Source organism: Equus quagga, chromosome 7 (genome assembly GCF_021613505.1).
Source record: "Equus quagga isolate Etosha38 chromosome 7, UCLA_HA_Equagga_1.0, whole genome shotgun sequence".
Classification (NCBI taxonomy): Eukaryota; Metazoa; Chordata; class Mammalia; order Perissodactyla; family Equidae; genus Equus; species Equus quagga.
Genome location: NC_060273.1, coordinates 112222376 through 112249554, shown reverse-complemented (window position 1 = coordinate 112249554; position 27179 = coordinate 112222376). Strand labels below are relative to the sequence as shown.

General features: G+C 36.6%; 2 protein-coding genes across 3 annotated transcripts in view; one reads left to right on the top strand and one right to left on the bottom strand.

Moving 5' to 3' along the window:
- CHD1 (chromodomain helicase DNA binding protein 1) overlaps positions 1–27179 on the bottom strand; it is a 78137-nt gene that overhangs the window by 49629 nt on the left and 1329 nt on the right. For both annotated transcript variants that reach the window (XM_046666020.1, XM_046666021.1), the window contains exons 2-5: positions 25054–25253; positions 2069–2270; positions 894–1010; positions 3–67 (exon numbers count right to left, since the gene is read on the bottom strand). In XM_046666020.1, the coding sequence (XP_046521976.1) occupies positions 3–67; positions 894–1010; positions 2069–2270; positions 25054–25106 (437 nt within the window). In that variant the 5' untranslated portion in view covers positions 25107–25253. The remainder of the gene's footprint in view (positions 1–2; positions 68–893; positions 1011–2068; positions 2271–25053; positions 25254–27179) is intronic.
- Positions 25460–27179, top strand: part of LOC124242648 (basic proline-rich protein-like) — a 2410-nt gene continuing 690 nt past the window's right edge. The window contains exon 1 of the mRNA XM_046667814.1: positions 25460–27172. Within this exon, the coding sequence (XP_046523770.1) occupies positions 26461–27172 (712 nt within the window). The 5' untranslated portion in view covers positions 25460–26460. The remainder of the gene's footprint in view (positions 27173–27179) is intronic.

Here is a 27179-nt window from a genome sequence, read left to right as displayed (position 1 = left end):
ACTCTTTATGTTTTTTCCTTTTGATCTCACTCGATGAATCATCAGAATCTTCACTGCTAGAGGAATCCTGCAGAGAAAAATAAAGTTAATGTTATTAATGATTAGAATTTAACCATTACATAAAATTTTTGCTTGCCATACTATTTTTCGCTTTGCTAATAAGAATAACTGTAAAGCCTATTCTCTTATTCCATATTGTTATATTTACACCATTAATTAGCACACAAAGTAATAACACTTTCATTGCAAATTTATAACCCAACCAGTGAAATTAGGTAAATATCACAATGTCAGAATTTTGTACAAAACTTTAAAATCTACCATCTCTGGGAACCATTACTGTTGCCTAGCATGGCCTTAAAAAGGAATCATCATTTGTCAAATTTTACCTATTATTTTTCTTTCCCAATAGACAATTTTTGATACAGTTCTTCCTGAATGGTTTTGTGCAAACACACATGCATGTGAGGTCATGTGCACACAGGAACTACAATGTTTACAGCTGCAGCCTATTCTTTTAAAACTACATTGAGAATTCTATTATTCTTCCATATAAATGATTTAATAGTACAATATTTCTTCATTCATATTATGTGTGTGCATACATTGTGTTCGTGTATGTATATTTCCTTTGTACTCACATTTATTTCTAGCTTTGCTATTATGACTAAGTACACACAAATTACCATTGCTTGTTTTGGATTAATCCCTGAAGGTGGAATTATTGGATAAAAATGTGTCTATATTTTAAGGCTCTTGACACACATGGTTAAATGCAGTTATTTCCTATCTATTCTTTCAAAACACTTAACTGTTTCTAATAATTTCATATATACCTACCCAGTACAAAAGTGTCTTCTTTTAAAATAACAGCTTTCATAATGAAAACTCACCTCTTCTGATCCACTATTAGATGAAGCTTGATGTTGTTGCTCCTGCTGCTGCTGCTGCTGCTTCTTAAGCATTGCAGATCTTTGAACAGCCAGAATGCTAGGGCTAGATTTCCAAAACTTTAACAGAAATATTAATCAGTGAAGGAGAAAGGTTTGAGAGAACTGAAAAAAGATTAATTTATTGAAAAGCAGTATCAACTTTTTCACTGCCTCCAAATAATGAATTAAAACTATTTCAATATTCACATTATATGTAACACACTATTATTGCAATATAATTAAAATGCTGAGCTTTAGTTGTATATAAAAAATTTATGGTGTGGTGAGTTTCATAGACAGACAATATTAAGCAGTATGTTCTTTGGTGGTAAGAGTATTATTTTCAAAAACAAAGTGATAACCTGAAATACTAGTGCTACTCAAAGTGTGGTTGCCTACTTTTTTAACTGGTGTGAGATGAAGAGTTTGAGTGAGAAAGCAAATCAACTATGTCACTAAGCACAGTTTTAGTTCAGCTGACTTTCTTTTTTAGTAACAAGATTTTCTCCATGAAGGAAGTTGTGTGTTCGTTTATATTCTGGCCCAAGCATCTTATCATTACTGGTACTCTAAGTAACATTACTGTATATTATTATGAGGTACAGTCAAGTTTTAGCAAATCTCGCAGTAGCTTTTTTCAAACAGAATGGCCCTGAGCTTATTATATCAAGTATCTCCAAGGAAGCAGAGCTCTGTGGAATCTTCTGCTATTAGCAATCAAGTGTCTCCTTTGAAGATCTTGAGAGTAGAAATCAGACACTGTAAGACTAACAAGAAGACCTTAATGGCCTTTAATTTTTATCCATGAGACACTGAATATTTATGAAACTCAATTTCTGCCTCAGAAAGAAGAAAAAGTTTTATTTGTGTGTGTTTATTTTGTACTTGCTGTTACAAAGTTACAGACTGCTTCTCTTGTAAGCCAATCAGCCCATACATATTTAACCACAAGTTTGAGAATAGTTGAAATGCTTAAAATTAATGTTTTCTAAAAGCTAGATTAACAATGCTATAAACCAATGCTATAAAAATGTATACGGGACAGAAAGAATTACAAGTAACACAAAAGTATTACAAAATATTACAAAGCAATACAAGTAATACAAGGATCTACTTTTCATTGGATACTTTATTACCTCAGCTCCATCAACTTTCGGGGGTTTTGCTTGAACTTTACTTTCTCGGGAAGTGTCTGACTCAGACTCTGACTGGCTGCCCGATTCTGATCCAGAGTCAGAGTCACTGCTACCTGACTGGCTACTGCTTCCATCACTACTGCTTCCAGAACTCGAACCAGATCCAGAGCCTGAAGCTGACCCAGAATCATCATCCGACTGGCTACAATTTGAAAATAAACAGATTTCAAACAAAATTCATCAGGAATTTAATTTTTCTTAAAAGTCAAAAGAAAGCTCCAAATCATTAAACTTTGCATATTTCATATTTCAACTTTCTATAGCCAAATAGAAACAGGAACTAATGTTAATCTACACTAATAACAAATACTTGATAGATTCAGTACAGTTTTGGTTAAAACATTAGCAATCAGATCACACTCTTCCTCCAAGATAACGAGCCAAATCTATCAAGTACAGAATCTTGGGCTAGAAACTTGGAAAGAAGTTTAAGCCACAGTCCCTACTCTTAAAAGGCTATTTAGCTGTAGTAAATAAAAAGTAGGAACCGTGTAAAGAAAAGGTTAAATGTGTTGAAGATTCTCAGAGTAACAGGTAGAAAAGAAATTTATTAGCAGTTTCTCTTTGTTTTCAAGTTTATACCTATGGTCTATCATTCCAGCGGAAGATAATTAATTAAGCTATGACAAAATACAATTTACCAAAAAATAAAATCAGTAATTGCTTCTCTGAGAAAATCACTGCATGGTTCCACAGTAATAAATCTAAAATAATAACGGATTCTCACAATCTTTCCTAACCTCTACACATACACGTGTGAAAGTTCATTGGGAAACTACCCTTTTCTCCATTACCCATTTTCAGCCCAAGGTAGCCTAGAAAAGGTTTGGACTAAACACCTAATTGTAAATTGCTATTATCCCCAAGGCCATTTGTTCACATGGTGTTTACACTTGAATTGTTGAAAACTACGGCATTAAATTTTTGATACAATGGTAGACTCAGCTTTTGATGTAATTTCATCTGGCTTTATGAGAAACAACAGGTAATGTTTTATGTATATACAGCAAAATTAAAGCTTCATGTCCACTGCTGTAATTTTCAGAAATACCACCAGATGGAAGTATTACTCTAAGAAAACATCACAATATTAAAAGTAGTAATTCCTTTCTAAAACTAATTTCTCTTTTTCTAGAGCAAGGAATTAATAGTTTCTTCATGAAACACAGGCATAAAAGTTTGAAAGAAGACTTTTGATTCCAAAAGTTACATATAAATTAAATGCTTAAAGTGTGAACAAAAACAACTTTTTTTTCTTTTTAAAGATTGGCACCTGAGGGGCTGGCCCCATGCCCGAGTAAGGTCAGTTTGCACAATCCCCTTTGGCGGCCCAGGGTTTCGCCAGTTCAGCATACTACAACTAGAAGGACCCACAACTAAAAAAATATACAACTACGTACCAGGGGGATTTGGGAAGAAAAAGCAAAAAAACAAGATTGGCACCTGAGCTAACAACTGTTGCCAATCTTTTTCTTCTCCCCAAAGCCCCCTAGATAGTTGTATATTCTAGTTGTGAGTGCCTCTGGTTGTGCTATGTGGGATGCCACCTCAGCATGGCCTGACAAGCAGTGCCATGTCCATGCCTGGGATCGGAACCAGTGAAACCCTGGGCCGCCGAAGGGAAGCACACAAACTTAACCACTCAGCCACGGGGCTGGCCCCCCAAAACACAAATTTTTAAAATCTAGGGATCTACTGTAAAAAATGTTTTTCTTCATAGAAACAGTAAACAAAAATTTGCCTCTTAAAGACTACAATATCAAGATCATTTTTGCCATAATTTCTACCCTCTGGTCACATGGTTCTGAGTTCCAAAAACAACATTGTGCCTTTTAATTTAAAAAGAAAAAACACTACCATATTTTACTTGGGTCCCTGGAGAGAAATTTCAGCAAGAATATTACAGAAGGTATTTTCCTGACACACAATTTTATTTCTCCTTAAACCCACTAGGTAAGAGACATCTTTCATTTATTCAATAAACTTTGAGAACTATTAGGTATTAGGCATTGGAAGACTGAGATGAGACAAAATCTCTAACATTAAAAGAATTTCTGGGACCAGGTTGGTGGCGTAGCAGTTTAAGTTCATGCACTCCGCTTCGGTGGCCCAGGGTTTGCAGCTTTGGATCCTGGGCACGGACCTACGCCCCACTTATAGAGCCATGCTGTGGCAGGCGTCCCACATATAAAGTACAGGAAGATGGGCACCTATGTTAGCTCAGGGCCGATGTTCCTCAGCAAAAAGAGGACTGGTGGCGGATGTTAGCTCAGGGCTAACCTTCCTCAGGAAAAAAAAGAACTTCTAACCTAGTATGGAGAGAGAGTCATGTCAACCACTAAATATCATTCTGTGCTATGTTTAAGATAATTGATTCAGGTGTATGGGGAGCACTGAAGATACAACCGGTACAGCAATCGAGGAACATTTAGAAGAAGGTGCAGTTGAACTAATTCTTTAGGAAAGAAGAATTAAGCAAAAGGGGTATCACTTTAATTGCTTATAAGCTTCTTGAGGGTACTGTTTATTTTTTCCATAGTACCTACCACAGTACCTTACACAGTGGTACCATGTAAGTGTTCAATAAATATTTGAAAAGTAATGAATGATTGAATTTAGGGGGCTATCTTGGGCCTATATTCTTAATTATATCATGATTAGTCGTTCCAGATGAACAGCTAGCCAAAAGTCCTCGTCAATAAATCAAAATTCTTAAGTGAGGGGCTGGCCCCGTGGCTGAGTGGTTAAGTTTGCACACTCCGCTACGGTGGCCCAGGGTTTCAACGGTTCGGATCCTGGGCGCGGACATGGCACCGCTCATCAAGCCACATTGAGGTGGGGTCCCACAAGCCACAAGTAGAAGGACCTGCAACTAAGATAAACAACTGTGTATGGGGGAGGTTTGGGGAGATAAAGCAGAAAAAAAAACAAGAAGATTGGCAACAGCTGTTACCTCAGGTGCCAATCTTTAAAAAAAATTTAAAAAACAATAAAAAAAATTCTTAAGTGAATGTAGGAATCTTTCCTTTCATAGGTTCTTTCAAAGAACCTTTCAGAGATTCTGCTTTTTGGGAAGTAGTAGTTCTGGCTGAAGACAAAAGCAAACAGCCGAAGTCCAGGCTACTCTAATGGCACAGGTTTATTGTTAGAATGGCTTTACATCAGGTATTAGAAGCATAAAGTCTTTACTCCCTTTATTTAGTTGTTCTTAGTAGGATTAAGAATATACAAGGAATAAGTAAGGTATCTTATATACTGCCGTAGAACGATCTCCAAGATATAGTTAGGTAAAAAAAAAAAAAAGCAAGATACAAAACAACGTTTATAGTATGCTTCCTTCACATAAGGGAAAATATTTATACACACTTGCTTATACTTTTAAAAAAGCAATAACAGCAGCATAAACCAACAATTAAGTTAAAAATGGTTACCTACAAAGGGAGGGAGGAAGGTAGAGAACGAAGAGAGGGCATGAGGATTGAAATGAGTGGTCACTTTTAGAACCATGTAAATGTTTTACAGAATTTATTTTAAAAGAAATTCCTAAAAATTCAAAGAAAGATATATATAGGTTGAGGAGAAAAAAATCTCTATTGACATAAAATTTTGAGCTGAAACAGGTGAAATGTCTCTCCCTGATAAAGTAATTCTATTTCAGCTGCTGCTCCTAAAGTTCTTTCTAGAATAAAAATCTGAGAATGGGCTAACTTTTTAAGATGTCAGTGTTTCAATAACAAAGTTCAAACATCCATGAGGCCATGCAGGAATTTCTCTGCCAACCTATCTCCAACCAGTTTTCCACTTAAACCCTTAGTTCTAGTGATGGCAAACTACTTGTAATTCTCTGAGAGCCGGTTTCTCTTTCCACTTCCTGCTTCTGCACAATTACGTCCCTCCTCTGCCCATTATAAAATTCTTACTTGTGCCTCACCTCACATGCACTTTTCCAACAAATTATCTCCTGACTCCACTCTCAATCCAACCTTAAATTAGGCATCCTTCCTCAGCGCTCCCAAAAACATCCTGTGCATACTACTATCTGAGCTGTGAGCACACCACGTAAAAATCATTGTAGTTTTCTGTTTTGTTTTTTGGTATCCTACCTTTGGTATTCTACCTTATGTTCCTAGACTGCTGGGGTCTTCACTTGTTGCCCTTTGTATGCTGAGTATTAAATCAAGAACTCTATGTTTGAAGGGTGGATGGATGTATAGATCAACAAACCACAGATACATACGGGTACAAATTCTTGTATAAAATTCACAAATATAATTTGGCTATGAGAAGTATTTCTGAGCTCCAACTAACATTTTATTTATTTAATAATCAATACCACTGATCTTCTATATAACATAAGTATCGAACACTACTGAAGAGTTATCCTTATTAATTATATTAAATCTTACTAGCACAATAAAGCAAACACTGAATTCTTTTCCTCATCTTTCTCAATTCACAAAAGAAAACCCATCATCATATTTATGGGTACTTTGATAAAATTACATTGTTTTCTTACGGTAAATTAAGTAGAAATATCACAATTAAAAGATAAAACAGCAATTCAAATTAAAGTTTCTTTTCAAGCTTATTTTTACATTCAATTTCAAATATAAACAAGACAGTGATACAATGAATTACCACATAGTATCACCCAGCTTCACAATCATCAACTTATACCAATCTTGTTTCAAATAATCCAGCTTTCCCCCCCACACAATCTCAGACATTTTTAAATTTCATCCAGGGCCAGCCATGGTGGCCTAGTGGTTAAGTTTAGTATGCTCTGCTTTGACAGCCAGGGTTTGGATCCCAGGCGTGGACCTACACCAATTCTGTTAGCCGGCATGCTGTGCTGGTGGCCAACACACTAAAAAAAAGGAAAATTGGCACAGACGTTAGCTCAGGGCAAATTTTTCTCAGGGAAAAAAAAAATTTTCAACCATCACGTATTTCTTAAGTCTTGTTCATTAATCTGACAGTTCCCTCTCCCTCTTCCCCCACTCCGCTTTGCAATTTATTTTATGGAAGAAATTAGGTAGTTTTTCCTGTAGACTTTCCTGCTTTCCAGATTTTGCCGACTGCATCTCTGTGGTATTATTTAAGATTTTTTTCTGTCCCTTGCATTTCTTGTAAACTGCTGTTTAGATCTGGAGTTCAGCGCTTCTTGGCAGGAATATATTTAAGAGTTGTTGTGGACTTCTATCAGAAGGAACTTAATGTTTGGCTGTCTCTTTTTTGTGAGGTTAAGTTTGATCTGTGGGTTCAGGTACTTTCAGCCTTATCCATCCCCATAAGCTCTATTCTTAACGTTTTTAGCAGCCACTGATCACATGGCTTCACATACTATTCATTTAGAGACAGTAAAATGGTGATATTATATCATTTCTTCACTAGTAACGGTGGAATCCTTGTATAAAGAGAAATTTTCCCTTATCATATTTGTTATCCTGTCACTGTTCACACAGGAAAGGCATTTTCAATCTTTTCCCTTATTTCCTAGTTTTGAAAATGAGTTAAATTGCTAGCATCCTTTCAAAATAGACAAATAATTTTTAAAGTCTCATTATGAACTCATGGATTTGAAATTATTTGATGAGTTTTAATCCACTGTCAGTATCATTGGTGATTCCCAAACTGTCCTATCTTTAGCCAACAGGAAACCCTTTATTAGTTCCTGAGTCCTTCTGACAAGACCTCAAGTACTCTTTAATAGCCTCCTCACTTTCTGGTCTGACAAGATGAACCAGGCTCATTTTTGTATTTCTTGTCTCAGACTGTAACACAGACATTTCATCAAAAAGTCCCGCTTCTGTGTAAACTGGAAATTTTAAACTGCAATCTGAGCACTAGGTGAGCCGCCTACTACTACTACTACTGACTCGGTCATTGTCTTTTTTAAACACATGGCCTTTTTTTCTTTTTAAAGATTGGCACCTGAGCTAACAACTGTTGCCAATCTTTTTTTTTTTTCTGCTTTTTCTCCCCAAACTCCCCCAATACATAGTTGTATATTCTAGTGTGGGTCCTTCTAGTTGTGGCACATGGGACACCACCTCAGCGTGACCTGATGAGCAGTGCCATGTGCACACCCAGGATCCGAACTGATGACACCCTGGGCCGCCAAAGCGGAGGGCATGAACTTAACCATTCGGCCATGGGGCTGGCCCCTGGTATTGTTTTTAAGATTTTTTTTTAATGGAATGAGCTAGGATATGTGTATTTTTACAGACAATGCATTAAGAATTTATACTAGTATTCCCAATTCAAACTCATTGGTGTTTTACTTCTGTGATTTTATATTTATAGCATCACTCGGGTTCAGTTGCTTGGTTCCAAATGACACTAATAAATTTGGTTTATCTTAGAATAAAAATATAATAATTTCAAAATAACAATACTATTATTATCAACAATATGATTACTGAATGGTAAGATTTCTTTACAATTCTTTCTGTCCTCACACCCATAATCAAATTATTGCTTTAAATTCAACTGAAACAATTTATTTCTGCATGGCCAGCAATTTGGATTAACTAGGGTCATTGCATTTTTTCATTTTTAGGAACTGCTTTTTACTCATTTTGATTTAATGTTGTTTTATTACTTACTTGGATCCAACTTGAAAGCTACAAAAATTATAGTCAAAGTCCAGCTTCCATCCTTGTCTGCTCTACACTATGTCTTCTCTCCCCTACAATAATTATTTTTAAAAGTGTTTATTTTCCCTTCCTTCAACACAAGCAAATTATGAATAAGAATATATGTTTATATCCCCCTTTCATAAATAACCATTAACATATTTAGACTCATATAAATGATATATTATACACATATTGTATTCTGGAGATCATTCCACAGCAGTAGATATATTCTCCTTTCCTTTATGCAACTGCATATACTCTATTTTATAGATACATCACAGCTTCAACTTGTCCCTGAAAGATGAACATGCTTTGTTTCCAGTCCTTTGATACTACAAACAATATACAAAAAACGGCCCTTTGGATATCTTTTGGTATTTATGGCAGTGTTTCTATTGATTTGCTATTTACCAACCAAAGTAAACATATCCCCTTTGAAGTTTTAAATTTATAACCACCTAGCACCCAGATCTCGATTTCTAAATACTATCCCACACTTAAATAAACTAGGAGTCCTTTGAGACATGGCAGATTCCAGGGCTGGAACAGTAAAGGTACAAGACGAACCTAAACAATCTTGCTGTGCTAAAAAACAAAATACTTAAAAAAAAAAAAAAAAGATGAGGGCATGTCAAAAGGACACAGAAAAAAAAAAAATAGGACACAGGAGCCCACTTGAAGGGGCTTCCACTGGCCAAATCTGAGTTCAGCATCAAAATGGACAGTGAAGGATTATTACCTAATAGAAAACAGGAACCCTTGAGTCCATAATGATGATAGGTAGTCAGACAGACAGACAGGGGAGGGCTCTCATAGAGCTCTGAATGCCAACTGGTAAATGTGGACAGGGTGATAGTGTTAGAAAGTTATCATTTTGCAATCATCATCGAAATACTGGTTTAGGCAAGAAACATCAAGAGATGTTAAACCTAGGGGAAGAGCATGATGAGTAAGATATCTGCACAGTCTTAAAGTATCTTCTCACAAATTGCTTAGTAGCTACAATGGGTAAATTAGAAACTACAGTGGAACTACAGACACCACCTTGTCGTGGTGATCAAAACTAATGTCACCAAAAGGGACAGATAGACAATATGAGCTGCCAGATATGATACATTTGAGAAAGAAATATCAGAATTTACACAGTACTCCAGCCAAGGATCCACAGGGTAGTGCATGCACAAATTGAACTGAATCATAAGTGAACAGAAGACAAACCCAAATTGAGAAATATATTCTGCAAAATAACTAGCCTTACGGCCTTCAAAATGCTAAAGTCATGAAAGACAAAGAAAGGAACTGTTCCACATTAAAGAAGATTAAAGAGACAGGACAGTCAAATGCAATGTGATCTTAGACTGGACCCTGTCCTGAAAGATGACTGGGATGACTGACCAAACTGGAATACAGACTGAAGGTTAAAGTACTGTTTCAAATGTAAATTTTTCCGAACTTATTAACTATATAGGGTTTTGTTCTTAGAAAACATATGGTGAAGTATTAATGTGTAAAGGGGCATGGATTTTTGCAACCTACTCTCCAATAATTCAGGAAAAATAAGTATATCATATATACAAGTATATAAAGAAGGAAGAATAACAGGGAAATGGGGCAAAAAGTTAAAAATTAATGAATCTGGGCAAAGGTATTAAATAAGTTCTTGGTACTGTTCTCGCAACTTTTCTGTAACTTGAAATTAATCCAAAATAAAAATGTTAATGAACAAAAAAATTATTTTTCCAATACCACATGCTTTTACTAATATTCAGTATTGTGAAATCTCATTTGCAGGTAGTAAAAGGTATAAAGAGGAAATTTAGAAGCCACAAGTCGAATATGAAACACGCAAGTAGATAAACAGTGATGTGAAATATGAAAGCATCTGATGTAAAATCAGTCAATAACATGGTCAACCTAGACAGATGAAAATATACGAACCGCACAGAACTTTTCCTTAAGGGACCTGAAAAGGTAAAAATATTAAGGAAGGGAAATTAAAGACCAACAGTATACAACAGCTGCCCAAGAAAATGCAGTTGCCTAACTTAGCATGTCTTCTTCCTTTCCTTAGTAACAGAAATCCCAACATCATGGTCACCCCGTATAAAAGAGTACATAGCACAAACTCCCTGCAGTTAAACATGGCCACCAGCTTAAGTTCTACAAATGCGACAAAAGCAGAAATGTTGGGTTGTACTTTCCAGAAGACTGTTCAATGGGGGCTGACTCAGCTAGGAGATGCTCCCTTTTTTGGTCCTTCTGATTTGCCTTCAAAGTTTGCAGCTGACAGGAGGAAAAGATGGGAAAATTGCTCAAAATTTACATCTCCACAGGTTCTTCTAGTATAGAGACCAATATTCTTTTCCAATATTCCCAAGGTTATTATAAGTCAATGTTCTTAATAACCTGAGTGACCAGAAAAAATTAATATTCTGTTCAGTAAGACATGAAAATCCATTTTTAAACTGTTTTTTCAAGTTAAATTTTTAAGAACTTTAGTGCAGCTTTGATCAATGGTTTACTTCCTCATTAGTTTAGAGAAATGCTTCTCAAACTAACCAACATCAAGATCACCATGCCTCTCCAATTGTTTAATTGCATATGCCTGGGCCCCATCACATATCCCGTGGTGAAGCCAGCAGTAAGGCTCAGCTTGAAGCTTTTAAAGGTGTATGTTCATTCTTGGGATAAAATGACTAAAATCTGATCTCTGCCTGCTTCTCCAACTCCATCTTAAAACCACTCTCCTATCTCTATGCTGTACCCTAGCCTGACTGACTTCCTTCTGTCCTTGAATTTGCCAAGCTTTCTCCCCTCAGAACCTTGGTATGAAGCAGTTCCCCTACCTGGAAAGCTTGTTAATCCCCACTCCACCTTCTTCCCTAGTACTCCTACTCTACTTCTCTCTCACTTCTCAAATTGAGCGTTCCTAGACCACCTCCTCCACACTAGAGAACACACTCAGCACAATGTCTGGCACTTAGTACTTCCTTAACAGAAGCTAGTACGAGCACAGGGGTGTTTTACTTAACAACTGTATCCCTACTTTCTAGCACTCTACCTGACTCTGAAAATATATTTGTGGATTAATAAAAGGCTAATACCACCTCCTCTTGCTTTTTATTTGAAAACACCACAAGCCTAAGTCTTTCACAGAAATCTCCTTGTTCCTTCCTCCTGGTTTGCCAGCCTCTACTTTTCTTTTGGGTTTTTTCTTCCTCCAAATCATCTAATTTAAAATTGCTTGGGGTAAAATAATTTTAAGAAACTTCTTTTGAAAAAAATCAGAAAATCTGGAAACACTGGGTCCACTTCCCACATGGTCACAACTGTCTATACCTAAAGTAGCACTAGGGGCCAGCCTGGTGGTGTAGCGGTTAAGTTCACACGTTCTGCTTTGGCCACCCGGGGTTCACTGGTTCAAATCCCGGGTGGAGACCTAGCACCGCTTGTCAAACCATGCTGTGGCAGGCATCCCACATACAAAATAGAGGGAGACAGGCATGGATGTTAGCTCAGGGCCAGTCTTCCTCAGCAAAAAGAGGAGGAGTGGCAGCAGATGTTAGCTCAGAGCTAATCTTCCTCCAAAAAATAAAATAAAATAAAGTAGCACTAGTTCTTTTCGAGGATGCAAATGATCTCCAATTCACCAGTCGTCCCCCTCAAACAAATGTCTCCTACTCAGACAGCTTCATTTATTTATGTTTTCTGCTTGGCCCTTACGGCCCTTTCTCTCATTTATACTCTAAGACAAAATTTAAAATAGCTCTTTATAACTTTCAAAATATTTTCATACTGCATTCTATTTTATCTTCATAAAAAAAGAATGTTCTTGAACGCACATATAGGGAATTTTTCTAGACCCCTTTTCAGAGGAGACAGTCCTTCCAGGGTCCCAGCTTTAAGGAGACTTAATTTCACAGTCAAATACTTAGTTACAATCCCAACCCCGGCTTCCTTCCTGAGGGCCTGTATCCCTCCAAATATCCCCTGTGCTGCCATATGTGCTTGGAGCTTACTGTTCGGACTTTGAGTTCCCTTTTGTTCCTGGTACATGGAAGTTTGCTTTCAAGTTCAGCCATGCACCTACTTTTTTCCCTTTACTCTATCTTATTTAGCATTTTCACATGTTTGTGGGGAGGAAGTGCTCCAGGAGTGAGTCTATGCTAGCTTAGCTCAGAATATGACAGAATAGCAACACCTCCTTTCTGTGTACCCAACTCTCCACTCAAATCAGTCCTTTGAACTAAAGAAAACACTAAGACCTAGTAAGGAGATGAGAACGATATAGTCTCAAGTGCATAAACAAAGATTCTTCCATATTACAAGGAAAAAAAAGTCTTCAAGTATTCTTTGCATTTTTGTCAACTGGAAACCAGTCTGCAATGGAACACAAAAGAAGAATGAGTAAAATAATGAGTGACCTTCTAAGAAAATGGTAGCAATGGGCAGCTGCTTTCCCTATGACGAGATCATGAATAGAAGAAACTAGCCCTGATAAATCTTGGAATAGACTGAAAAAGTCAAGAAAGTGATATAGGAGTGGGAGTGGAAGTACTAAGGAGGAATGGAAAGAATATCTCAAAACAGTAGCACTAAAGAAGGAGGAAAAAAGACTGTGTATTTAAACATTATATGTAAATCAGACTACCTACATCAAAGGTTTAGATCAATGATTTCTCATTTTAATTCTATTAAACAATGCATTCATTTATTTACTTCTTTTTGCCCCTAGTACATAAAGATTTCCTTTCCCACTCCCCTACTTTTTCTTAAACTGGTAGCAGAATTTGGATGGATTAGACTCTGGGGAGAAGGAGGCGGCATGCTATAGGATACACTGATAGAAGGTATATTGATTTTCCACAGAAATATTGTAACAGAGAATTACGTGCCTGACAAATACAGTAATACATACAGGAATTGTATTTACTATGTTAAAGAACGAGCATACTGCACTAAATTCTCACTTTATACCTTGCACCCTTCCCCTTTTACTGCTCAAGTGTCAATGCCATTCAAAAGGACTTCTTTAGGGGAGTTTTTCAGAGAATTTTTTGAGAGACACTTGGGGGGGGAACTTCAGGGCTAATAATGGTGTTCTAACATTTAATCGACTTATTTCCTCCTAGCTTTCTAGCCCTCTCTCCGCATTGTAATTATATTTATACCTGTACACCCTTTAGATGAGCCTCAGGTTCCTGGCATATGAAAATAATAAACATACTTAAGGATTACTGTGAAGATTAAAAGAGACATAGAGCATCCTGTACGATATACAGTAGTTACAGAGTTCAATATTGACAGCTATTAGAAATAAAAAACCATTAATCTTTTTCCTGAGTTCAAGATCAGAATTATTACTTCAAAGTTTGCTTTAGGTGTTCTTTGGACTATCATAACTATAAGTACAAATATATGCAATATCTATGAATAAAACCTGAAATACTAAAACTTTCAAAACAAATTGTTTAATAAAAAAAGGAAGACACGGTGATTACTATGTGCCAGACACTGGGGTTGTCATTTAATTCTTTCAGTTTCATAGAATAAACAAATAAACTGAGGCTCAGAGAAGGCAAAGAAAACAAATATCAATACTATGATAAGTGTACAAATTATGAATACATATAAAGAATTGAAAGAAAATTCAGAAAAATGAGAGCCACCAATATCTTAGGATGATAAGAGTGATTATTTCAAAATAATATCCCTTTACGTTTGTGCCACATATATGTTGTCTCCTTGCCCCTCCTCATTCACTCAGTATCCATTTTCTGTTTGCCCATTAGTATTATATAACCATCCCTCCAGTTTTCACTGGCACATGCCCACTCAGCTAAAGATTAGATTTCCCAGTATCTCTTTCAGCTACATGTGGCCACATGAACAGTTTCTGACCAATGGAATATGGCTAGAAATGATATGGGATTTCTATGTCATAGCCTTAAAATGGAAGTGGCTTGTCTTAAATGCTCCCCATTCTCATCTTCCTCCTCCTGGCTGAAAATGGACACCACTGAAGCAACGGAAGCCTTATGTTAAGGATAGTAAAGCTGTCCCACTAGTCAGAGTACTTGGATAACCTCAGGGGTAGAGCTCACTTAACTCAGAGTGAATAAGAAATAACTGTTCTGAGACCCTGTGTTTTGTAGTCTATAACATACACAGCACCTTAATTGGTTCTCTAATATACTATAATAATGTTTCTGCAACAAACACTTTTGAAATAAGTTTTGTATATATATAATTTGAATTCATTTGCTCCTCTTCAACTAACAAGCATTGAGCAAGAATTTCTATCAGGAACAAACTGCCATGGGAAAAAGTAAAACTTAAGAGAATCAAAGATATAAAGATGGATAGATTCCTGATTTAGGAACCGGAGGTCGAGGAAATGGAATGGGGGCAAGGCTTCATGGAGGAAGTGATTGTTAGTATTCTCCATACTTTTCCCTCTAGAGAATCCTTTCTTTCTTTTTTTTTTTGCTGAGGAAGATTCGCCCTGAGCTAACATCTGTTGCCAATCTTCCTCTCTTTGCTTGAGGAAGATTTGCCCTGAGCTGAAATCTGTGCCAATCTTCCTCTATTTTGTATGTGGGTTGCGCCATAGCATGGCCGCCGACAAGTGGTCTAGGTCTATGCCCAGGAAGCAAACCTGGGCCACCAAAGAAGAGCACACCAAACGTAACCACTAGGCCCCAGGGCTGGCCCCAGAACTCTTTCTGAAGAAACTGATAAAACTTCCCACTCTTCAAGATTACTCAAAAATATCATATCCTTTATGTAATCTTTTCCATTTTCTCCAGGCAAGGTCATTGTTCCAGCCCACGTGTTCACAATATTTTGCTTATATGTTAGTAGTAAGTCCTTTACAATATTACAATTAATTTTATCCATGTATCTCTCTTCTAACTATACCCTGGAATTCTTAAGTTGGGCATTTATTTTACTTATTTTTATAAACCATTATCCACTTCCGCAGGACTAGAGAAACAATATGGAAATCAGTAGGTATTGAATAAACACTTACAATTTAAAAAATGAATTAGTGACCAAAGGCAATGGCTTTCAAACTTTTTGGACTATGACTTATATAATAAATACATTTTACATCATGATGCAGTACACACACATGCACATGTAAGCATAACAAAAGTTGGATGAAATAATACTCTACAAGAGGAACACTCTATTTCCCATTCTAGTTTACATTATTCTCTTTCACTTAAAAAAATTTTTTTGATCATGAAACTCTAATTGTTGCAACTCACTATTTAAAATATATTTGCCTTGAACAAATCATTTGGAAAATAAGATGGGTTCAGCTAGACGATAACTAAGGTCAGACCACCTTTATATTCTATAAAATTATATTGTATTAAAATTTGTTATCCATCTTATCTTTTACTAGAAGCCTTAAAAACTATTAAAGGTTTCAGAAAATCCAGAAAGTATCTATCCATCTGTATGGTTCTGAAAACCAGTCAGGAGCAATGATTTTTTAGGCACTAAACAGCAAGCAAACAGTCCCTTTTAGCATTCTAAACTACCAATCCAAGACAAAATTCTATTACAAAGTAAAACCTTCTTAAAGTAAGTTGATTCTATCAATCACTTAAAGTGTCCGACTGAATAAACGAGAATAAAACTGCTAGAAATAGATGCTGGGAAGGGTTAACATTTAGCACAACTAATTTCAAAGATGATTATTTGGGTTTAGTCATGTTGAATCTGAGATAAAGAAAGTAAATTCAAAAGTTTCTTTAGTAAGCATTCAGACAATCAGATGAAAAACAAGGACTACATATATATACACTCGAAAGTCACTAAATAATAGTTTCATAAAACATTTGCAATTTGTTATAATATTAATGACCTGATAAAGATCTCTAATTCTATAGAATTTGTAATTTCCAAACTACATGTAATGTAATTTATAATTACAAGTAGGTAAAGCTAATGATACTCTCCCCTCCATTAGAATTACCTATCATGCAGAAGTCTAACACATGTGGAAATTATATGTCTAGAAATAACCTTCAAAGTAATTGAGTGAGGGAGTGTTATAAGATAGAATTTAGACATAAAACTAGATTGGCCATGAGATGAAATATGCGGAAGCCAGATGATGTGTACAAGAGGGTCCGTTTTACTATTGTCACTATTTTGCATATACTTGAAATTCTCCACAATTTTCAAGTTAGCACAAGTAGTGAAGTATATGTCTATATTTAAAAGTCTAATTTTAAGGAGATTATCCATTTGATTAATTTGATTTTAAAAAGGTTTTTAAAATATTTACATGCTTTTAAATTACTTTTATGAATACTGTTGCAAAAAGACAAAGTTCTCAGCAATACATGCTTTACTTTCTAACAAAATTATTTGTAATTTGGTATTTCACCCATCTGCAAAATCCTTGGGAGTGTACTGCACACAAGAACAACCTCCAACTACTGTGAGTCATTTAGCAAAAAACGAAAAAGTGAAATAATCAACACAGAATGGTATGACAGAGATAAGCTACTGCACACTAGGTCAATCCTTAGGTATAAAACACACGCTAAAACTGGAAAAAAGAGGAGGTTATTTACATTTTCAGGACTCATGTACAGCTAACTGTAATTCTTATTTTCTTATAAAATTTCCTTTCAGATCAGATTTCTTCCTTTTATTAACATAATCCAAGATTTAGTCATTTAGAACTGGGAATACTGTGGCAGTTGCATCAAATGGCAATAATCATATTATTATCTACCTCAAGCACAAAAACAAGAACAGTCTTCTTTGAGGGAATTTAGACTGTAACTCCAGTCTTCTCCAATGGCCCCATTCCTTTATATTATCTCTTCAGCATAGTATTTATTGCCTTCTAACATCATTTTTCCTGGGTATAAAAATTTCTCTTGACTTTTTGCCTAAGCCTGTCAAAATATCTCACCATATCATAAAAGTCACATTACCAGGACTTTAACACGCACGTAATTTAAGATTATCAGCATTTTGAATGATCTCTTAAAAAAAGTTCATTCTGATAGTGGGCTTGATGCAGAAATTAACCATTTGTCTTTGGATCAAACTTCTCTGTCTCTTCCTTTGAACTGCTGTAGACTGCATCTTTCTGTATTTACCATATCCACCTGATGCTACAAATATGTAAGGCTTAGGTCTTTTTCTTGATTTAGAGAAGAATCTCAAATTTTAGGATTTCATGGTATTTACCATATAGCAGTTGTTTAATCATCTACACTAAATAACTATCTGAGGACAGAGAACTGTAGTTCTGAAAGTAGCAATAGGAGAGATGTGAAATAGCTAACAGAAGGTTTTTGTTAAGAAAAGAGCTCCCCACTATTTTTGTGCCTTATGCCTCAGCTCTGAGACATACTGCAGACATAAGATCCCAAAACCCAGTACTGCTTAGCCAGAACTTTGCATGTTTGTGTATTTTGATCTCAATGATAATTTAAATCTCACTTAATCTATCCACATCAATGAAACTTTTCGAAAGCAGTTGAACAAGGTGACTTTTGACTAAGCAGTCACCTCATATCACAGTGACAGATAATACTACATCATTTCTCATCATTATGAAGATTACAAAAGTTAAAGAGCTCCGTGAAAACTTCCATATAGCCCAGTACTTTAGTCCAGTAATTTGCCCAATTCCATTTTCTTTCACCTCACTTGCATACCTACGTGGCCCCATGAATTGGAATATACTCACTTTCTTGACTGTGTATTTAAACCCGGCTATTCCATTATCACCTCTAGATCATAATACCCTTTCTCCAAGTTAATTTATAGTTTTAAAAGATGGCAAGATACTAAGTGACTCCAGGTGAATAGCTTCATATATATGCATATGAATTTAATATGCATAGAAATCTCCTGGGAATATTGTTAAAATGAAAATTCTGATTTAGTAAATCTGGGAGACACAGGGGAACTTTTAGATGAAAGAATCATTCTGACAGTACTGGGGTGGAGAATAAATGATTCTACGCATTTGTCAAAACCCATAAAACTGTCTATCACAGAGTAAATGTAATATATGCAAGTTTAAAAAAATCAACCCATGTGACTGAGAATCCTAGGATGGAATGCAAATTGTGATAAAAGAGTAACTTTATTATAAATTTATGACATCACATACTGAAGGGGGTGGGGGGAAAGATGCTAACTGGAGTAACTTTGGAAAACAGTGTTTGACTAGAAATTCTAAGGCTAAATATAATAGGAACTGTACACTGTACATAAACACTGTATTCTAGTTGGTAAATTTGTTTCTTCTGTGACAATGGCCTAAAAATTCTGAAACTACTTTATCTGTATGCTGAGGGTGAGGTCATGGATGGTGGATGGAGGATGGTGCGAGCCAGGTTTCTCTCTGTTGGAGACGGAAGTTAATAAAGATGCAAGAAAGGAAGGTTAGGATGAATCCTGTAGTACAGGATTACCGTCGGAGGCATCAGTACAAACCCAAGTTTACGTCAATATATATACAGAAGAACAGATACAGAAACAACTGTAGATATGTTGATATACGTGGTTTAGTATATATACATATATTACGTAGCTCTGTCTGCTTTGTCTGCTGAGAGGGCCTAGAAGCAATGACACCTGAGCAGCAACGAGCATACTCAGCACCCAAATCTGCTTTCTAACATCCTTTTCTCCAATAAAAGGAACCAGGGCTCTTTGGAGAAATGAGTGACTCTAGGACAAAAGAATGGGAATGTGTAAAAAGTACACAGAAGCCAACCTGAAAGAAAGCTCACAATGGGCAAGGCTGGAACAATTTGAGCAACAAAATAAATAATTTATTGGATTATAACCCAAAGTATAAAATACATATACACAAGTCCAAGCTTATATAAATGAATGATTGACTAAATGGGAGATAAATGACTTCTTTACAAAAGATTCCATTTAATATATGTAGATACTACCTCCCAGAAGGAGATGGAACTTAATTCCCACTCCCCCCACCCCCTTGAGAGTGAGCTAGACATAGACATTTGCGGCCAAAGAAGACAGTATGGAAAGGGAAAAACAAACAGTAACTTGACAGTGGAGAAACCTGGCAAATGCTGCCTTGGCCAAGTGATAAAGGTTATCATCATCAGTAATGTCATGTGGATATTAGGCTCCCCATACGATGTGACTAGAAGAACATTTCATCTGTGTGATATTCTTTCTAAAAACTGATAACCCTAGTTTATCCTAGTTTAACAAAAACATCAGACAAATCCAAACTGGGGGCATTCTACAGGACACCTGGCCAGTACTTCTCAAGATTGTTAAGGAAATCAAGGAAAGAGGACGCTGGGGAGAGTTGACAATTAAATGCAACATGGAACTTTGGGTTGAATCCCGGAACAGAAAGAGATCATTAATGGAAAAATCAATGAAATCCAAGTAAAGTCTGAAATTTAGTTAATAGTTTTTTAAAAAAAATTCTTTTAAATGGTTATAAATCTGGTTTCCTCGTCTGGAGAGTGGGAATCATAATACTGCGTATATTACGGGAGTTTTGCAAGGATGAACTGTGATAAATTCACATAATGCACCATGTACTGTGCGCCATGCCTGGTTCAGAGTGAGAGCTCAATAATTATTGGTTACCATTACTATTGTTTCTAGAGAAATGAAATGTACCCAGCTTCCTGTTGGCATGGCCTATGACCTGGTTCTTTGGGGCTTCCCAGAAAATAAAAACCACATATAACAACAACAACATCAATAACATAAAAAGTGGCAAAGTGCTTAATGACTCCATGCAAACCACTTCATATACATGTGCATTAATTTAATATGAATATGAATTACTGGAGAATCTTGTTAAAATGAAGATTCTGATTCAGCAGGTCTGGGGTAGGGCCCCAGTTGTACATTTTGAACGACGTCTTGGAAAGTTACATCATATACAATTCTCTTATCCTTATCAGTTAAAAAAGTCTAAATACTTTATAGTAACCTAGACTAACCACAATCCTTAGGAAATCCTGTGAAAATTTTAATTTGGTAAATTCTATTTGGAAAGAGAGTATCTTATTACTAAAGCTCCTGCTGAATAGTTTACTGAGTTGTCAAAGGATAAGAAATGATCTTAGATGATCTTGGATTCAGTAGCATATAAAGGATATTTCAGAGAAAAATAGGAAAAGATGAAGAAAGCACACAGTGAACTGAGAAACAGGGAATAACAAAAAATGAGATGTAAGAGTCATACTTTCCTGCAATTAATGACATCACAGAAAATTTTAAAAATCAGTTTCCTTAACTCAATGATTTCTAGCCGTTCTGGCTTTGTGATTTCACATTTTCCCATCTTCCTTAATATGTTTCTTAGCACAAACTTGAAATTTAAAAAATGATATTTGTTTTGAAAACTCTGAGATAACCGCAGAGCAAGCTCAGCAAACACCATTTTAACTGGTATTGACTTTAAAAATTGTTCAAATTTATTTAGTGAAAGAAACTAACATTCTGATGGCAAGAAATCTTTCTGGTATGTGTATACACAAATGCAATGTTTCCAAAAATAGTATATCACAGTAGAATTCAACAGGACACTAACAGATACATGGTGAAAATTGTGGCCTGTGTTCAAATTAACTTTGAATTGGTTCTCCTTACACTTAACAGGTCATTTAGACTCTAGGGCTTCTCAAAGCCTTTAAAAAGCCTTTTAAAGATTCTGATTTTCTAAAAAGGAGATTTTCATTTAAACATTTCCAGTGATCATACTCCCTACTCACTGCCTACCCAAAACACTTTAAAAGCTGAGATCCAAAGATTCTTGAAGCATAACACAATAATTAAATATTTTCTATAAGCCAAGGAAATTTAAGCGTTACACAGAGGTCTTCTAAGTAAATAAAAAATTTACACACATATATATTTAAAACATATATGTAAATATATTAAATCAAGTACTGTTAATGCTATAAAAAGCTATAATGAAACAAAAAAGAATTCTAAGAATCAGGTCAACAAAGCTCATTGCCAGCTATAGATTAATTCTAAATGGTTAAGACCATTATAGCACACCACTAACAATTTTCCTCTATAAGAATTTTTCAAGAGCATGATATATAAAGACTAATTAAAGTGATTCAAATAAATTCTCAAATTTACATGGACAAACTTACACTATTGAAAATTTAATCTACAGGAAATTCTGAGTATTAAGCATGTATCAATCATCTAAAAACTAGCAAACTAGCAAACTGTCACCATATATTTCTGATCTTTACCCATAAATCTAGTCCTGGAGTAAATCATCATTCAAGACAACTTTAAAATAAATAACAAGGATTTGAAAAACTTGGTTGCAAATAACAACACATCTACACAGCTGGGAACTGATGCTTTGAAATCTTCCAACAGTATCTTTAGAAAGCTTAACTTCAGTTATGTAATAAACTTTGTGCTGAGTTGAAACTGATGTACAGGTGCATCCTGACCCAAATTTCTTAGTAAATAAGTTTCAAAACTGTCAGTTATAGCACAGCCAAAGAGACATTTTCCTATCAATTCTTCTTCTTCTTCATGGTTATAGAGAATTTTCCACATGGAAAGAATCAAAAAATGATTTTTCAGTACAAAGCTAATTATACCAACCAAAAATGCCAAATGACTTCTTGCTTAAGTCTATTTCATTTCATAAACTTCCACAATACAAAAGAGAAAATTTAAAGCCAAAAATACGTTTAAAAATTTTAGCCAATAAAAATCAAATTTTACTTTAAAAACTATTTATGATGTACATTAATTTTAAAAGTAGGGTATATTTCTCCTCTCACCACTCTATAATAATATTCATAGTAACAGTAGCTTTTGTTTTTTGCAAGAAAATCCCTTTATGTTTATAAAGTTCACCTCCCGGCCCTTTTAACTAGGCACAATCTCCCTTCTCTGTACTGCCTTGTTATGAAAGCTCTGGGGTAGGGGCCTGAGGGTTAGTAACAATGACAGCAGAGCAAAGGAAAAGGATAGCATAACAGCAGTAAGGAAGAAAATGAAAGCAAAATAGAAGCAGGCCTCCCTCCTTCTGATAAACATCAAGGCAGTTGAAATAACTAGATAACTCGACAATCATACTTCTCAGAAGCACATAACCTGCATAGTAGAAATGATTCAGAATAATTAGAGAATATGCTTTGCAATTATTTCAAATAAGTATGCATTATAAAAGATTCCTTTAAGTCAATTTAATTTCACAGAGTTTAATTTTTTTCATCTATACTATCAAATTTGACTTACTACTCCCCTTTGCTTTAGATGTGGCAGTGAAATATAAGAAAATTTCTGGAAAAGGTAAGGAATCAGAAAGTAACAGCATGTGCTCTCTCTGCATACTCAACGAGAGGATTTACTCTCAAGAGTCTTATTTCCTATTTTTGGGATAGTTTGGTTCCTGTGTTTCCTCTAGATATTTCTACCTATTAACCACTTCATTGCTCACTAATGAATAAGAGAATGTGGACAATGTGACTCTCCTATTCACTTACTATAGCCAATAAACCTGTAGAGATTTCAATCAAAGCTGAGATTCTAATTCAAAAGTCTTCTAATTTACCTCTCAACTCTGGTGATTCTAGCCAAACTCTATTATTTGAAACCTTATTATACAGTGTAAATTAAGTGGTAGGATGAAACTTCAAAATCACTTAGTTCAACTCTTATTACTTTACAGTTGGGAAATCATTCAGAGAAACAGTTAGTGGAGAGATGGTGTCGACTCAGGTTTTGTAACTCCAGACCAATACTTGTTCCACTAAATCAAATACATATCTCACTGCTTCATTTTCTACCCAAGATTTCTTCTGAAACCCTCCTAACTGCCAAAACTTTCCTGTTTCTTGTCCATCACATTACTCCATCACTGTAATTAATGCTTCAGTTATGTAGTGTCCTATATTACATAAAACACAATGCTAATTATAATAAGCAAATATTAAGTGTTCATTATATCAAGAAATATTTTAAGCCCTTTATATATAGCATCTCATTTAATCCTCAACTTCAAATAAGATAAATAATACCGTAATTCCCATTTTATAAGTGCAAAAATCAAAACCTCAGAGGTTAAATAATTTGCCCTAATTCACACAGCTAATAAGAAGCAGGACCAGGATAAGTAATCAGGCAGTCTGACTCCAATGTCCATATTCCTGATATCTACATACAATAACTGTAACTAACTACATGGACTGTATTATTAATATGCAGATAACTCAAAATTTGGGGGCTACAGAAGAATTTAAAGAGAGTTTATATTTGAAGAGGCTTCTTTCACATTTTCACATTAAAATAGCTTAATGTGGCTTATTTCCATAAACGATATCTTCTTTACAGAGACATGGCTCAAGTAAGAACTCTTAAATTAAAACTCAAATTAAAAAAACAAATAGAGGAAAAAAAGAGTTACAATACTTTAACAAATGCCCAGATCAGCACTGTCAAAAGGACTTTTTGTAGTGATAGTACTGTTTTCTATCTGTGCTGTCCACGACGGTAGCCGCTAGCCACACGGGACTATTCAGCACTTGAAATGTGTCTAGTGTGACTGAGTAATTCAATTTTTAGTATTTTGTAATTTTAATTAATTTAGATTTAAATAGCCACATGTGACTAGTGGCTACTATACTGGACAGCACAGGTGCAGAAAAAGATGAGGGAAGAAATTCTCATTGCCTTTATTTAGAGAGTGCACTATCAGTCAAATCAATTTAAATGTCTTTTTTTACTGGCTCTAGCTCCAATTATTATTTTTTTTTAAAGATTTTATTTTTTCCTTTTTCTCCCCAAAGCCCCCGGGTACACAGTTGTATACTCTTCGTTGTGGGTCCTTCTAGTTGTGGTATGTGGGACGCTGCCTCAGCGTGGTTTGATGAGCAGTGCCATGTCCGCGCCCAGGATTCGAACCGACGAAACACTGGGCCGCCTGCAGCGGAGCGCGCGAACTTAACCACTCGGCCACGGGGCCAGCCCCAACCAGCTCCAATTATTAACCCAGACAATATAAACCTCCAAGGAGACTTAAGTAACTCAAACTTTCTGTTATTTAAACTCTTCTTTGTCTACCTCAAAGGAAAAAATAATTAAAATCCTCTACTATCAACAAAGCTCCATATATTAGAAACTTTTTACTGTTTGGGTAGCTAAGAGGAAGAACTTGAACCTGAAAACTCCCTACCTATTAAGAAAACTAAAAGAGTCACAAAAGTTTTCAATTCTCTTCGCAATAAATACTTGATAATAAGTGCTTACCTTGATTCTCCACTACTGTTTCTAACACTTTCTTCATCACTGTGTCCATTCATTGTAAATATCAAGAAGTTTTAAAATAAAATATAAATCTTCCCAGTTTAAAAGATGAATATAAATACTGACTCCTCCTTGAACATCAAAAATTCACAGATGAATTTCCTTCAACATTCACAGGTTTCCTGGGACCCTTTTTGATTCACCTAAAGAAAACACAGTAAGAAAATAAGAAAATTTCCTGTAGAGAAAAAGACAAGTCTGTTTAGAACTTATACAAATCTACCTAGGCCAATTAGAAACAGCTAGGCTTCTATTAACTATATTCCTGACTACTTATTAGAATTTAGCACACCACTGCTTATTTTTGATAGAAGAAATTAAAATATGTGTGGAGTGCTAAAACTTTTAGACTAACTGCAACTATGTAGCGATACATATATACACACTTTGGATAAGTAGATAACTAAAGCACACTGGTAGTATATAACATATGCATACATTCCAAGAATAGAAAATGGAGTCTTATTAGATACTTGGTCAAACGAAGTAAGGAGGAAAAAAGCTACCTTTAATCAAGCACTAATTCCTATCACCAAGAACTTCATATACTTGAATGAGGGAAAGTTTTGAAAATGATCACACGAGAACAGAAGAATAAAAGGCTATCATATAATCCTGGCAAAAACTCTATAGGTCAAAATAGATGTGTACTTTCACAGGTAAGCCAACAGGGGAATGATAAAATTTAAATAACATTTATCCAGTTTGGACTTGTGGAGATTCCATTTAAAAAAAAAAAGGTAATGAACATCCACTATGATTTCTTAAGCAAGCGGTTTGGGGCAGAAATCATGGACCAAGACACAGCATTTCCACCTTTCAAAGATTTCAGCACAACACTGGAGAGTCACCTACAAGCCATCCACGAATAAACAAAGGAGATCTCTGGCAGGGGAGGGAGAGGAAGAAGCGGGGGAAGGAGACGTCAGATCCTTCCCCAGCCAGAAAGTACCGAGATAGCCGACTGAGAGCAGAGCTGTCCTCCGACCTCAGCAAAGAGAACTCACTCCTACGACTATTTCCATTCCACAAAAAAGAGAGGGGAAATAGGCTGTTGCCAACTTAATCACAGCAAACACTGCATCTAGATCGGGATTTTAATTCTCCAGAAACTAAGAGCCGGTAGACTCTGCAAGAACTGGTTATCCAAAAAGTAACTATTCCACGCAACATTTATTCCTCTTGTTAAATATTAATTCCAACTAGTCAAAGAGCTTTACTATTAAACAATTAAGTCTTGAAAAATCTAGGTACTCTAACAAACCGCCTCTTTCCCGAAACTCTGTCAGCGTTGAGAAAGTTCACTCCTCGTTTCGTTCTTTCCTTTTCACCTCCCTTTCGCCCCTCAAAATGGCTTTCTCTGCACACTGTAACTTCCTTTTTCCCCTCATCTTCCCTCTTCGAGTCAGTCCTCTTTCTGAGACCCTTCTCACAAGCGTCAGGTCGGAAGCCGCGAGCACACGCAGCTCCTCGGGCCTTTCACGCGTCCTAACAATGACTCTTCCCCAAGTCGCCGACCCTGTCCCCCCTCCTCCCGGCCCGGCTTTCAGCAGCAGCCCGGCTCCTGCTAAGTTTCCGAGGCGGTCCTCGAAAGGAGGCTGGAAACCTTCCTCCTCCCTCAGCCGTCCATCGCAGCTTCGCTCCAATCAGTCTCCCATCCGGACGCACGCTCCCACCCCCGGCCCTCCCAGGGCCTCCATCCCCGTCCCGCAGTCTCTCTTCCCGCCTCAAACTTCCCGCAGACCCGCTCCGCGCCCTCCCGGGCTCGCCCGGGCCGCCGCCGCCCCCTCCCCCTCCCCGCCGCTCCCCACGTGCTGGGAGGCCGGGTCGCGGCGGGACCGACGCGCCGGCCAAGGGCTCGCCGCTCGGGCTCCGCAGCTCTGCCCTCGCGGCCCAGCGGTGCCCACGCCGAGGAGGCCTTGGCTCCACCGCCCAGCTGCCCGCCCGCCCAGCGGTGGGATGCGCTCCGCGGTACCGGCCTGCGCTCGCCACTCACACGCCCCCCGCGCGCCCAACCCGGCCGCCGCCGCCGCCGCCGCCGCCGCCGCCGCCGCCGCCGGCCCTCGCAG